Below are 12,500 nucleotides of genomic sequence, written 5' to 3'. Positions count from 1 at the left end.
CGTCGGACATGTCCTTAGATTTTTGTTGCCTCCGGCAGTGTGACCTCTTTGTTTATCTGTTTCTACAAGTCTGACCCCTCCTTTTGCTTCTGCTCACAGATATACAAGCAGGACAGGGGCAGAGGAACCAAGCCAAAGAGTTGGGGAAAACAAGATCAGATATGCACATTCAACAGCACAGGACAGTTATGATGAATGGCACATATGATGTACAGGTAAGCATGTGCCCCAGTTAAGAAATAGAGATGAGTCAATTTTACATGCTGTACGCCTAACTTCTTTTCACAAAGTAATGCATTTTTACTTACGGTGGCTGCAATGTGTTAATGCTGCAATGTGTGTATGTGATTTGGACAGTGAGGTATTGTTGTGCTTATTATATATTTAATACACTGACATATTGATAGACAGACACAGAAAGTGAGAAAAATAGGTCACCTGGCAAACATACATGTACGTGTGTGCTAGAGCACATGCACACAGAGACAGGAACACACAGGCACTGCATGCATAATACTACTACTAATAATAATAATAATGTCAATGTACTTTATTTGTCCCTTTGGGGAAATACATTTTTTTAAATTCAGTTATTTTTCTTGATTTACACACACACGCAACAAATTTAGAGAGATGTCAGAATGATGGGTCACCTCAGCACAGCGCCCCGAGCAGTGAGGCGTTCAGTGCCTTTCTCAGTGGCACTTTGGCATTGCCCAGGAGGGCTCACTCCATACCGGCTCTGCCCAGGATTTAAATCTGGTACCCACCGGGTTCACAAGCCAAGTCCCTACAGACTGAGCTACTGCAGCCCCAGTATTTTTAATAATGGCTAATAAATGCATATCCTGCCGTAATCCCCCATATTCAGGGCTCAATTTGTGAAAGAAGGTGGGAGCTCCTTTAACCTTCAGGTGCAGTTCATAATTTCTACAAGATAAATGTTGTTCATATACTTAAAGGTGATTGAATTTTACCATGTAATTACACTCCATCAAACCGCATTAAAAAGTCGTTTGACGTAATATGCACCTGCAGCCTGGATATCAACTGAGCAGACAATCCGAGACATTGAGATGCTTCTGAGTTGCTCTAATATAGCAGGAAAATTTATTGTAGACTTACTGGATGCTTTTTTGTCCCTCATCAAATTTAATTAATCTGTAATAGTTAAAGAGTTCATATTTAAAGTTTTATGACAACTGCAATGTGTTCTGTCCATGTCTTGCAGTGAAAAGATCAAGCTATTTATTTCACTTTGCTTCATGGTTTTTCGTAGTTTGAGAGGTTATCACATCCCTTTAAAGTCTCACCAAATAATTTCCCAAATAACTGCAATTGACCATAAATACTGAGGTGAGGTTTACATTAATTTCTAGTTTCTAGGTTAGGTCTGTATTAAGAGCCTCAACTTAATACATATGTTGTACTCTAGGTATATGGTCAATACTTAGCAAGAGTTGTAGGTTCTCTAAAAAATGAATTTTATATGTATAAACATTAAGAATTTTAATTGACTTAATGGGATCTTTTCTGGAGTCCTTCAGTTTTTGGGTCGAAGATTAAGACTTTGTGTTGAGTGTGCGTGAACAGTAGGGTTTTGTCTAAAATGTTTAAACAAAATGATCTTATAAACGTGTGTGTGTGTGTGTGTGTGTGTGTGTGTGTGTGTGTGTGTGTGTGTGTGTGTGTGTGTGAAAATAGTCAAGGACTTTCATTTTGCTTAAACCAGGAGTCTGTAATGGCCGTAAGTCACGTAATAGACACAGAAGCACACATACACACAGTTGTCAAACACACACACACACACACACATTTCAGAAATAGAAAATCCAGTGGGCTTAAGTCGTCATTATGAAGAAAAAGTGAAAGTATAAAAAAAAAACGAATGAAAGGGGTCTCTATTCTCTCCATCCCTTACTCGCCTTTTCTCTCTCCCGCCCACGGTTGGAAAATTCCATGTTGTCATTTGCTAAGGCAAGATGCCCTGTCAACCAATGACATTGCGGAAAAAGAGACTCTGTGAGGAGATGGAAAGGGGAGAGAAGGAAAGACCGAGAGAGATGGAAGAGGAAAGTGGTGGAGGAAGAGAAAGGCTTTGAAACCACTAGTTATAATTGGCTGTTAGGCAGTGTAATGAAACAGTTGTTGGACACATTTACCTTTTTTTCTTCACTGTTCTCCATTTGTCTCTCTCATCATTTGTCTTTGTCTTTCCTTCACCTTCTCCTCAGCTCAGCTTTTTTTCTTTGCTCACTCTTTCTTTAATTTTGTTTTTCTTCTCAATTTGCTTTTCATCCATCTCTCACCTCTTTTCTATCCCAGAGTTGCACACTTTTCCCTCAACGTGTCCCAATTGTCCTCTGCCTTTTTTCTCTCTCTCTTTGCCTCTCCCTCTCATGCTCCCCTTTGTGTCTTTCTGTCCATTCTACATGCTGTAAGGACTTGATTTTTGGCTCTTCTCTAATTGCCTGGGCAGGGTCTTTGGGACATCATGATTGCATGATTGCTTTTGTGAGATCACAGACAGTAATAGTTCTCATTTAGCCTTCTGAATTAATTCTCCTCCACAAAGCTAAAATGTACCATCTGGCATTTGTAGTTATTTCTTTTTATGTTACTTTGCGTGCTCTTTTTGTATCACGTATAATGTTTTGTCTTCCTCTTACCACGAAAAAAGACAGTGAGAGGTTTAATGACAACATTTTAATTGCAAAAAAAGGAAACAAAGCAATTTTCACAGTGTTATTCTCCAAAACGTACAAAATGATGAACTGGGGGACAAAAATTAATTAATAGATATATTATGGGAATACATTCATGTTTTAGAGTTGAAAATACAACAAAATGTATAAAATAAAATGATAATTATGACTTAAATCAAAACAAATCCACGCATTAACATTTGCACAGTAAAAGCTAAAAGCTAAATGCTCTCACATGAAAATGATGATACATAATAGATATTTGCTCACCAGTTGAATACTGTATTTGCCAAACTTCCATTCCAAGACAGTGAGCATGAAACTACAAATCCGTAAAGATCCATATTGTACAGTACTAAGTGTAGTAGTAGTAGTAGTAAGTCAGTGTCAGTGTCAGTGTAAGTGTCAGTGGTCTGTTCACCAGTAGAGCCAGCAGCACACTATAATCTTCTGCAGCCAAGGGACTAACCTAATAAAATACAGATGAGTGTCAGGTTGCTTTCTCTGTAAAGCAAAATCTTGGCCTAATACAGATACTACAGTAGAGTCTGATGTCATTGGCTAGTTAGTTAGTTTTAGCAGCCTTGTAATAATCTACAGTTACATATGGAAAATAATTGATTGCCTTTGTTGTAAGCTTTAAGTACTAAGCTCACAACTTGTTGATAAGAGCAGCTGACGCATGGATTTCCATATTTGTAGAATCACCACTGGGTTTTGAAGGCTCATGCCATGTGTAGGCCTACCTTAAGTATCTGCTGCATAGGAATTAAAACAATGAATTTATTGCAGAGTCAGGTTTCATTTACTTCACAAATTTTCTTTCAAGTTTAAACGTGTGACTGTAGGATACAGAGTTTGATTTTTAATCCTGTTTTCTATGTCTTTTCCCCTCTCTTTTCTGCTTGACAATAGGTGATGCTGGGTAGCACGCTAATTGGGATTGGCCGTAAGACCTCTGATTGCCAGGGGAATACAAAGTACTTTCGCTGCAAATTCTGCAACTTCACCTACATGGGCAGTAACTCCCTAGAACTTGAACAACACTTTGTGTCCTCGCATCCTAATAAAGTCAAAACTCCACCATCCACACCCCTTCTGGCCAACAATAGCCCGGCAACGCACGACAACCAGGGGAAGGGGAGGAGTCAAATCCTAGACGGGGCTGAGCGAGTCGCAGTGAGAGCGGAAGACGATTCCTTGGTTGGTTACTCCATCCCAGTCAGGGCGTTTTCAGATTCGTCAAGCTGGACTGGGGAGCTGGGTCGAGATGCTGTGCAAACATATTATTGGTGTAAATTCTGTAGCTGGAGTTGTGAGTGGTCAGGGGGCTCGGCCAAGCTTTTACAGCACTATGAACAAAGACATAGAATGAGCACGGGAGGTACTATGAGCCCCAGCAACTCGAATCCTGGGGGGATGGACAGAGAGAGAGAGAGGGAGAGAGGAGGGAGAAGAGAAGGAGAAGAACGAGGCCACATGACATCCAAAAGCCGCAAAGATCTATCATCCAACCCATCCAGCACCAGCCAAGGTAATGAAATGGGAAGTATGGTTGAATGGGGTGATGAATTGCTTTACATATTCACTGTTCAGTTGGAGGTGACTACTTTTGTGAAGCACAAGATTGTCATAGCATTAAATAACATTCTTAATTGTCTACTTCTTCAAGTACTATGATGCTCTTCCTAGACACACTTACACTGCTCACTTTTACTTATTTGCTGCTAAAAGTAATACGAAACTGCTTGACCCCCCAGCTTTTTTATCGTTTATAGTGCTTAAAACTACTTAACCCTCGTTTGTTAAATTGCTGACATGATTTTGATGTTCTTCTTCAAGACCCAAACTGTTTTATTTAACAGACCTTTGCTCTGTTTTCTGCTTCTAGGGGACCCAAACAGCAGTGATTCAGAAGCAGTTGTGACCAGCTATAACTGTCAGTTGTGCGATTTCCGGTACTCAATGGCCCATAGTGCAGATGTGATCGTAGTAGCACCGTTACTACTACACTACCAGCACAACCACTCCATCCACCGATGCTGCATTCAGCACTGCATGTATTGTCCACAGGGGCTCTGTCAGCCACATAAACACCTGGGGGAGGTGAGACGAATAAAATGTTGAAATGTTTATTTGCTTGGTGCATTGTTGTTTGAAGACGAATTGAGCTGTTTTGCAAGCTAAGAAAATTATAAAATGTAATATATAAGAGTTAAGTTGATTGTTCCAATTTCCGGTCTGGTTAAAAATTCCCTTGATTGTCCCAGTCCACCCACGCACACTCCCCACCCTCCTGTGTGCCAGCTGCCAAATGGTGCCATTTCAGCTGTTAAAGAAAAAGACAATTGTGTACAGGCCAAATTTGGGCTTGGCATCATTCTGTTAATGATATACATTGACACTGGCAACAGGTGATATCACCTGCATAGACAAAACACAATCATATCACAACAGAAGAAAACTCCTCTAAGCCTATATTCAGCTCAAAATGCACAGTTTTGTCAGTAATAACGAAAGGATTCTAAGATCCATGCTGTTCCTAACAAAACTTTGTCTGATTCTTTTCAATAGGTGTCTCACCCTTTCGCTTGTCGGAGGTCCACCTGCCCTAAATGCTGTTCCAAGTTTCCTCCGTCCACCAAGCAGCAGGACACCATCGGATCGAAACCTGCTACTGCCACCTCGCCTAGCTTGACCCCTCCTAATCCTAGAGGGGACCCCGGGGGGATTTTGGGATCAACCTTTCGCCCCTATGACCCTGCCCATCCTGTTGTCACACAAGGTATTCAAAGGCATCCCTCATCTGGCATGTTTTTTCAATATTAGTTTAGTTTAGTTTATTAGTTTATAATGTTGTGGATAGTCCTCCTTATTAACTGTGCAGTTGAAGGAGCAGCTTTAGCCTCTACGGCTAATTTCCAGCTGCATTCCCTGGCCAGCTGACAATAGGCATCCTAAAATACAATGGTTAACATATTAAAATGAGTTACATTACATGTATAATATCAGCAGGCATAAGTAAAAAGGGTTAAAACATACAAGAATAAACAAAAAAGCACAAAAAATGACCATGGCATGAAAGCAGTCCATGCATTAAAGACAATACGAAGAAGATAAGAGAAAGGAGAAAAGTCTCAGAGGCCTCATTGAAAGCACATACAGGACATAACGGAGGCAGGCAGCAGAGATGGAGCACAGCAACAATGACTGTCACATCGAAACACACATCACAAATGACAGATTAATGTGTGCAGTAATAGTTGTCAGACAGCCATGTTTTAAGGTGTGTTGTAAAGGTGGAATATGTATGTATAGCTTTGATAGTGGGCAATGAATTCCAGTTTTGTAATGCCTGAACAGAAAATGATAATTGGCCAATTGTGCTTTTCCTGAATGGAATTACAAGGTCACCTCATGATGTTCATCAACATTTTCACCCTTTGTTTCTTGCTCCTGATTTCATCCTGTTTTTCCCAGGCGTCACCCACTTGTGTGACCAGTGTGCGTTTGCTACCACCGACATTGACGTGTTGCTCCAGCACTACGAAAGCTGCCACACCCTGGTTAACCTAAAGGGGACAGCGCCACATGTCAAGGCCGAGGAAGAGGTTGGGGGAGATAAGGAAGGGGGGAGAGGAAGTGGAGGAGAGAGGGAGTACTCTTGTACAAAGTGTCACTTCATCACGGAAGTAGAAGAAGAGATTTTTAGACACTACAGGTAAGTGCAAGATGGAATTTAAGAACATTGATTAAATGCTATTAATGATTGTTATTATTCCACGTTAAACAGTGTTTTTTTTATGATTGATTCTTAGACATGAAAGGGTATGAACAAGCTCTCCTATGTAGACTTCCTATGTATCTTTAAAGGAATACGCCACCGTTTTGTTGAAATAGGGCTTATCACGGTCTCCCCTAGCTGTAGATAAGTGGGCAAACAAATCTTTTGTCTCTGTGCATGCATTGTCTTAGTCCAGTGCAAAACCGGCAGTGCCGCCGCTAGCTTAGCTTAGTAAAGTGAATGGAATTCTATGTTGCCAGTTAGCATGTTGCGAGTAAAAGTGAGCAACCAAAACAACAACAAACTAATTACTTCTTGTGGCCTGCAAATGCACAACGAGTACAAATAGCAATGCAGATTGAGACTCGACAATTTCCTAGGCAGATATTGATTTGGGACTTTACTGGGTGGAAGCACACCTAGATGCTATAACTAGATGTTCTGATGAGTTTGAGTATAGTAAGTCAGGAAGATGATAAAGTGTTGCTTGTGCTGGGATCCTTATTTCACGCAGCAACCCATTTATAAAACAATTTAGTTCATTTAGACAGGTAGGTAGGTAGATGAACATTACCTGGAAGTGACTCTCACAGCATTGTCGTGTTTCAGTATCACATACATGGGTATCACCATTACTGTGATAAACTTTACTTAAAGAGACGGCACTTGTAAGTTTCTGTCTGCAGTTTTTCAGTCTCCGGGGCTCATCACTTACTTTGCCCATTTCAGTCTGTGATTTATGACATTGCCTGTTAGGGCGATAATCGTGTACCTTTCAGATACTGGCAGTTTCAAACTGATTGGGAGATGAAAATGTGCTCTTGCACTACAAAGTCAGGAACAGGTCCCCTTACCTACTGAGTTATCACTGACTGATTCTAATCTTGGAATCAACTCTGAGACATGAAACTGTGATAATTTGGTTTTCCTCCTTTGGAAAGTGGCGTTTCCATCACTACCTTTTTAAACTAATGCTGTCCTGTGAATCTGCTCTACTTCAAGTACACTCATATGTTGTCATATTTTGAAACTACTACAAGTACAAGGACTATAAAAGAGTCAAAATGATGCAGAACCAGAGATGTATTTTTTATATAGAGTTTTCAAAACCTGCTGCCTTCATCACGGACAATGCAACTTGCCTGGCTACGTTTCAGTCAGAGATTAGAGTGTCTTATACTAGTAGCGGCAAATGTAGCCTTGGGCCACAAGCCTCACAAAGGGATGAGGAGTGGGCTACAGAGGCCAGATTATTTTTTTTTGTTTTCAAATTTGTAGTTTTCAGTTTCCTCTAACTGATGCAATTTGATTTCACAAAGCTCCCTCTGGAGCCACAAAATGCTTTTTACAACTTGTTTCACGTTTGCAGTATTACTCCCCGAGACTTGTAAACAGACTTTGATCCCTAAAATCTGTGGATATCCTATATTTATGACTTGTACTACTAGTATTTTTTACTGACTATCCATCCTGGAACAGCTTTCTCCAAAGAGGATCAACCTGTCAATATATAACTAAAGACTTACAGATTGGTTGTCAGTTCAATTTTTCTTTTATGAAAGTTCTTTGTTTTCATATGATTCTTAACTGTGAAATGTTGTTTTTTGTCTGTATGCGTCTGACTGATAAATAATAATAATAATAATAATATTAATAAGTAAGCTCATTTTTAAGCTCAATTTCTGCCCCTTTTTGCCTTCACACACAGAGACACGCACATACACATGTTTACTGTTTTTTTTAGTGACAGAGCCAGCAAATGACAGAGAAAGCTATAAGTTAGGATGGGAAAATAAGTGGGGTGGGGTGGAAAAAGTGAGGCTGAAAACAAACTACGACACTGAGAGAGAACTGAGAATTGTGTGAAATCTTTGTGTCTGTTTAAGGATTGATCTGGATAGCAGTTCTGGATTGTTTCTTGATACATGTTCACAATGCAAGCTATAGAAGTAACTTTCTTGTTTTCTTGTGCATGTACACACACACACACACACACACACACACACACACACACTGACAGAGCCATCATAGCAAGATTTCTGCTACAAATCAATGAAAGATTTATTTCAGGGTGAGAGCAGAGAGAAGATGAAGACAGAAGAGATGGAGATACAGACAGAAAGGACAGTAAAAAGTAAAAAGAGAAAAGACGGGTCTGTAGAAGCAACGAGAATAAAAGACAAAGAAACAGGGAGAAAGTGAGAGAAAGACAGACAGAAGAGGGAGAGAGGGTGACTGAGCGAGAGGGAGAATGAGAGAGTGTGGAGGGGATTCAGAATTCCACTCACGTCTTTTACTAAATCTAATCCCTGAATCTCATAGCTCAAATCAAATATAACTGAAGTAAAGCCAGACATTTGTACACCACATTTTTGTTGGGGTGGGGGGGGGGAAGAGTTACTGGCTGAAACAAACTAATCAATCTCTTCTACAACTTCTTCACCAAAAAACTCTCACTGAGATTCTGACATTTGGCACAGGCACACCAGCAAGAACTTACTAACATGTATGCCTTTGTTGTGATGTTGCATTATATAATTACAGTGCTAGTATTTTTTTGTATTTTTTATGTGAAAGGTTGTTAGGCTTTAAAGTAAGATGCAAAATGTGTTGTTTCATTATCAAAAATAAGACGTTATTATACTTTCTAAATATGTAAAGCTTACTCTCAAACATTTTATATTGCAGAAATACTGCCATGCTCGGATTGTTTAAATACTGGCACTTGGTGTGTGTGTGTGTGTATTTGCTATGTGCAGGTGTGCATTGATCTCACAGTATGTAGGCGTTGTGACCCTACACATAGATTTCTTATTTGAAACACTTTGTTGCTGTAGACCATGTAGACTCCCAATATAAGGTAGCACAAATGTGTAAGATCCGCAGGCTCTTTGCTCACATATCAAATGCATTTAGGTTGGCTCTCTTGGAACCAGTCACAGATTAAAAGTCTCTTATACCTATGAGGGATGCAAACCAAATGTGAAGCGTCATATTTAACTATGTTAAGTTAAATGTGTGCTTTCGATAGACCACACAGTCCACTGCGGCAAAAAAACCTGCTCGTACCAGACATAGACCTTAGCGGTACATTACAAATTCTTGACTTCACATATTGCCAGGAGAGCTATAAATGAGGACTTTTTGCTTTACCCAGTTCATTGTTACACATTTCTTATCTAGGGGATATAACATAACTTTCTTGGACAATTCTTGTCTTGTGGATTATTTACTTTATCAACAGATCTTTTAAAATGCTTTCTCCATATTTCTCCACATCGCTTTACAAATAAATACCTCCAAGGCCGAAATTCACTTTACTTTAATACTGAATCTAATGTCCCCTTTCTTGTCATAGCAAAAATGTAATTCACTGTATGTGAGACAGATGTAGCTGTTGACAGTGTTCAGGGTGAACATAGATTGGATCAGTACATGTGTAGAATGAATGATATAAACTTCATTTATCGTGTGTGCGTGCGTGCGAGCGAGCGTGCATGCGTGCGTGCGCAAGCTTGTGCATGGTGATGACAAACAGAGACGCCACTGTGTCTGTTCAGCATCTGGAGACCTTTAAGTCCACTTGGTACAAGGTGTACTTTACTCACACACATTTTCACAAATTTCTACAAATACCTAGACTACTTTGATCTGATTAGGATTCTGTTTAAAATCCTAACTTGAATCTGTCGTTACCCAGGGAGTTTAGCTTATTTAATAAAGGGCAATAGAGACAGACAGAAAATATACAGATAAAGAGTGAGGGAGTCAGAGGAGAGGCACATCTCTGCACTGCATTTATTTTAAATCTATACATTTTCTTTGTTTATAACATATCACTACCATTTCACTTTAATCATATAAACAACACATCAGATAAATGGCTTACAAATAAGAAAGGTAGTGTATATGTTCTATGTACGCTATGTATACCTTAAAGTTTTGTTTTAGTTTTTTTCCTGCATGCAAGAATTGTTATGACAGGTCCCCAAGAACAATCCACATGCATGAGAGAGGCTAGAATAGAAAAATAACAATAGGATAGTCCTTAGATGTTTGCAATGAAATCCTTCGCATAATTTTATTCTACCGACTGTTATTAAAAAACTCCCATTGAAGTGTGGCAGTAATGAGAAGTCACCAGTGAGAAAACTCAAGTGAAAACAACAGCAGTGTCGAGCGAATTGCTGCTTTAGGGCAAGATGCGAGTGAAAGTTACACACCTGACTTATGGTACAAATCAGTTCCTATTTCTCATGCATGCCAGGTCTTTTCTGAAATAATTCAGATAGAAAGGTCTGAATCGTTATTCTGTTATTTGTTTTCAAGAGAAAGAGTTTGTTTAAAGTTCACAGCAACAGTCAACAGACAATTACCTCATTTCACACAAAATATAGTTGCTTGTTCTAATAAACTTGTATTTACATATTCATTTAGGTATGTTTTGACAGTTACTAGTTAATGTGTTCCCATATTGCTAAATATGAAACAGCTGCCCATAATGGTCCCACCAACAGCCATTGCAAACAGGAGTCCCTGTTCTTGGTCTAGATGACCGATTGATCTGCTTCAAGAAGCATCTACATTTTTTTAAGCCAGGAAAATATGATATTTCTGTCCCTGTTGTATCGTATACGTTGCTGGTCAGTCTGGGCCTTTCCAACATTGTCATTCAGATTTATTGACATTCCCCACAGTCCTAAATCATTGTTATTTAGTGGAATACTGAGTCACTTTTTGGCCATGGGTTCGGCTAAACTACATGAGTGGTTGGAGGAAATCAGGCACAAATGCACATTAAATGCAATGTAGTGGATTCAGGGAGTAGATCTAAATGAGATCAATGGCACACTTTTTTTGAATATCTGTCGTATACAGCCCAGTAAAAACTGATAGACATGAATCCGTTTTACATTTTAAATTGATGGAGACAATTTAAATAAAATTCTTTTGTTCTGTCTCATTGGTGTTACTGTTCTGACTCCAGAGTGACTCTGTGTCACATTGAAGATCACCTTCATGCCTAAATTAAATTTTCAAAACAAGCCTAACCTGATTCAAAAGGAAGTTTTATACATTCAAATTTGTATTTGTGGATAATTCAGTCCTTGCTTTTTTTTCTCTCTCTGCAGGCGTGTCCACGCGTGTTGCCGTTGTCGACGCTGCGACTTCACAGCTCCTGATTCGACAGCCCTCCTCGACCATTTTAACTCGGCCCACTGTCATGACTCCTCTCCCTCATTAAGCTCACTGACAACAACCTCCATACCCACCTCACTGACGCCTTCGTTAACACTCTCAGCCAATGGCTGCACAGCTCCCTCTACCTTAGCCATTAAAGAAGAAAGCAAGGGGGATCTTCGCCTCCTCTACTCCCTTGCACCGCCTGAGGGACTGTTGGCAGAAGGAGGCAGAGAAGAGGCAGGAGGGGTAGTAAAAAGTGAGGGGGGTGAGGAGAAAGAAAGAGAGCGGGAAAAAGGCTGGGTTCTTGGGGAGACAAGAGGACTAGGGGAAAGAGGAGGTGAGCAGGCCCACGGTTTGCTTTGGGTGCCCAAGGAGCGAATGGGACCTGAACAAGGAGTAGAAAGAGGAGAAGGAGGTGGAAGCCCCTCTCTTTTCTCCTCCCCACTCTCATTGTCGTTTGTGTCAGCCAATATTGAGGCCTTGCAGCAGAAACGAGGCATAGCTTCGCCAAGCATGGTTTACCTGGGAGACACCAAGTCGTTTTTGGGAGATACCAAGCTGTATGGTGGAGGAAGGCCAGGAGGAGCCTGTGCAGGTGGAGTTGGTGGTGGAGGGGAGAAACAGAGCCAGATGCCTCAGCAGTACACAGGAGGAGGAGGAGGAGCAGGAGGAGGAGGAGGAGGAGGAGGGGCGAGTGGCGCTGGAGGAGGGCAGGAGAAAGGAGGAGCTGCTAAAGAGGAGTCACAATCCCTTCTACGGGTAAGGTGGAACATGTGCACACCCTCCTTTTTCTCTCATTATTAATATCCCTCTGGTTTTTTCGCTCT

The 12,500-nt window shown here is 40.4% G+C and overlaps 1 protein-coding gene across 4 annotated transcripts in view; it reads left to right on the top strand.

Moving 5' to 3' along the window:
• trps1 (trichorhinophalangeal syndrome I) overlaps positions 1–12,500 on the top strand; it is a 110,213-nt gene that overhangs the window by 53,671 nt on the left and 44,042 nt on the right. For all 4 annotated transcript variants that reach the window (XM_034891673.1, XM_034891674.1, XM_034891675.1 and 1 more), the window contains exons 4-9: positions 100–215; positions 3,621–4,239; positions 4,597–4,811; positions 5,280–5,490; positions 6,186–6,426; positions 11,622–12,432. In XM_034891673.1, the coding sequence (XP_034747564.1) occupies positions 100–215; positions 3,621–4,239; positions 4,597–4,811; positions 5,280–5,490; positions 6,186–6,426; positions 11,622–12,432 (2,213 nt within the window). The remainder of the gene's footprint in view (positions 1–99; positions 216–3,620; positions 4,240–4,596; positions 4,812–5,279; positions 5,491–6,185; positions 6,427–11,621; positions 12,433–12,500) is intronic.

This window comes from Etheostoma cragini, chromosome 14 (genome assembly GCF_013103735.1).
Source record: "Etheostoma cragini isolate CJK2018 chromosome 14, CSU_Ecrag_1.0, whole genome shotgun sequence".
NCBI lineage: Eukaryota > Metazoa > Chordata > Actinopteri > Perciformes > Percidae > Etheostoma > Etheostoma cragini.
The sequence above is the reverse complement of the archived record's forward strand: the minus strand, read 5'-3'. Positions and strand labels throughout refer to the sequence as shown.